The 1,404-nt window shown below is 34.3% G+C and overlaps 1 protein-coding gene across 1 annotated transcript; it reads right to left on the minus strand.

The window, feature by feature from the left end:
- Window positions 459–1,111, minus strand: LOC104715068 (ubiquitin-conjugating enzyme E2-16 kDa-like). Its single transcript, XM_010432521.1, has 3 exons — window positions 1,030–1,111; window positions 826–953; window positions 459–719 (listed from the first exon to the last, which is right to left on the minus strand). The coding sequence occupies exons 1-3, from the start codon at window positions 1,109–1,111 to the stop codon at window positions 459–461; spliced, it is 471 nt and encodes a 156-aa protein (XP_010430823.1).

The following is a 1,404-nucleotide window of genomic DNA, read 5'->3' on the forward strand; positions in this document are numbered from 1 at the left end:
GACCTTTCGTTTTCCCGTAAATATTATAACTCAGCCGTCAAGTCATATATATCACTTATTCACTTATTTACTTTCAAATTGTTTGTTGTGATAACTCATCCATAACTCACTATAACTCAGCCGTCACATGACCTTTCGTTTTCCCATAAAAATTATAACTCGGCCGTCAAGTTATATATATCATTCATTTACAAGAGTATATCTGGTTTTTAGAAAGTTTTAAAAGGTTTTACAAATTGTTTATAATGATATATATCAATTTGATTTGCTTTTCTAAAAGCTTTACAAGTTGTTTCTAATGTTTTAAAACAGTAAAATCTGAATAAAATATTATTTTAAAATGGAGTTTACAATACCTTACAACACCAGAGACTGAAATATTTTGTTAAAAAGAACAAAAACAAGATAAATTATTCAAGAGTTCTTAAAAATAGATATGAACTATTTCAGTTCATATTTCAGTTTCCTCTCCCAGCGTATTGATTAGTCATCTCTCTAGCCATGGCTTCAAACCTTCTCCTATCAGATTTGTAGAGGTTGGCAAGATATTCAATGGTCTGTTCCTCATCATTGACCTCTGGTTCATTCAACTTCTCCACTAACTCCTTGAAAAGCTTAACAATGGGCATGGGAGTCCAACGGTCGCGCTTCAAAACTTTTAGGTGAATGCCTCCCCTATCTGATACATTTGGGTGGCAAATTCTTGTGATGAAAACAATCTGCATTATCAAGAAAATTTATTTCAAAAACTATTGAGTTACTGCAAAAAAAGAGTCCTAATATTGAGTTGCTAAAATAAAAAGGAGTATAATCAAAAATAGATACTTTGGGGGGACTTCTTGGGTAATCAGGTAGAAAACTAAGCCTAAGTTTAAACACTCCCCCTTTATAAGGAGTGTTCACCGGTCCGATTAGAGTAGCCTCCCAACGGAAAATGTCGTCATCAACAGTTACTAAAAAAAGGCAAACACTCAATCTCTTTTATCCTTAACAGTAAAACAAATCTAAGCTGAAGATGTATGTGTTTACCTGCTGTGATGTTTGGCGAAAGATCCCTGTTCAGATATTTCAGATCAGTCCTTATATGCTTTGAAGGAGAACGACGGGCCATTCTTGACGGATTGAAGGAAAAATGTAAATAGATTTTTCGAATCTGGGATATGATTTAGGAGTTTTCGTGAGAAAAATGTAATATGTGTAAGTCAAGAGCAAAAAGTATTTATAATCGGCGAAGCGTCGCTTTGGTTTATAAAAAGTACCCCTTCGACTTCATAAATCCATAATTCTGTCCGCCTTTATCATAAATACATAATTCTTACCCCTTCAACGCGTAATTATAACCGAACTAAAGCGACGCTTCGCGTATTACGCCTTCAATCAATTACGGTTTTACAAGCCTCTGGT

Source organism: Camelina sativa, chromosome 9 (assembly GCF_000633955.1).
Source record: "Camelina sativa cultivar DH55 chromosome 9, Cs, whole genome shotgun sequence".
NCBI lineage: Eukaryota > Viridiplantae > Streptophyta > Magnoliopsida > Brassicales > Brassicaceae > Camelina > Camelina sativa.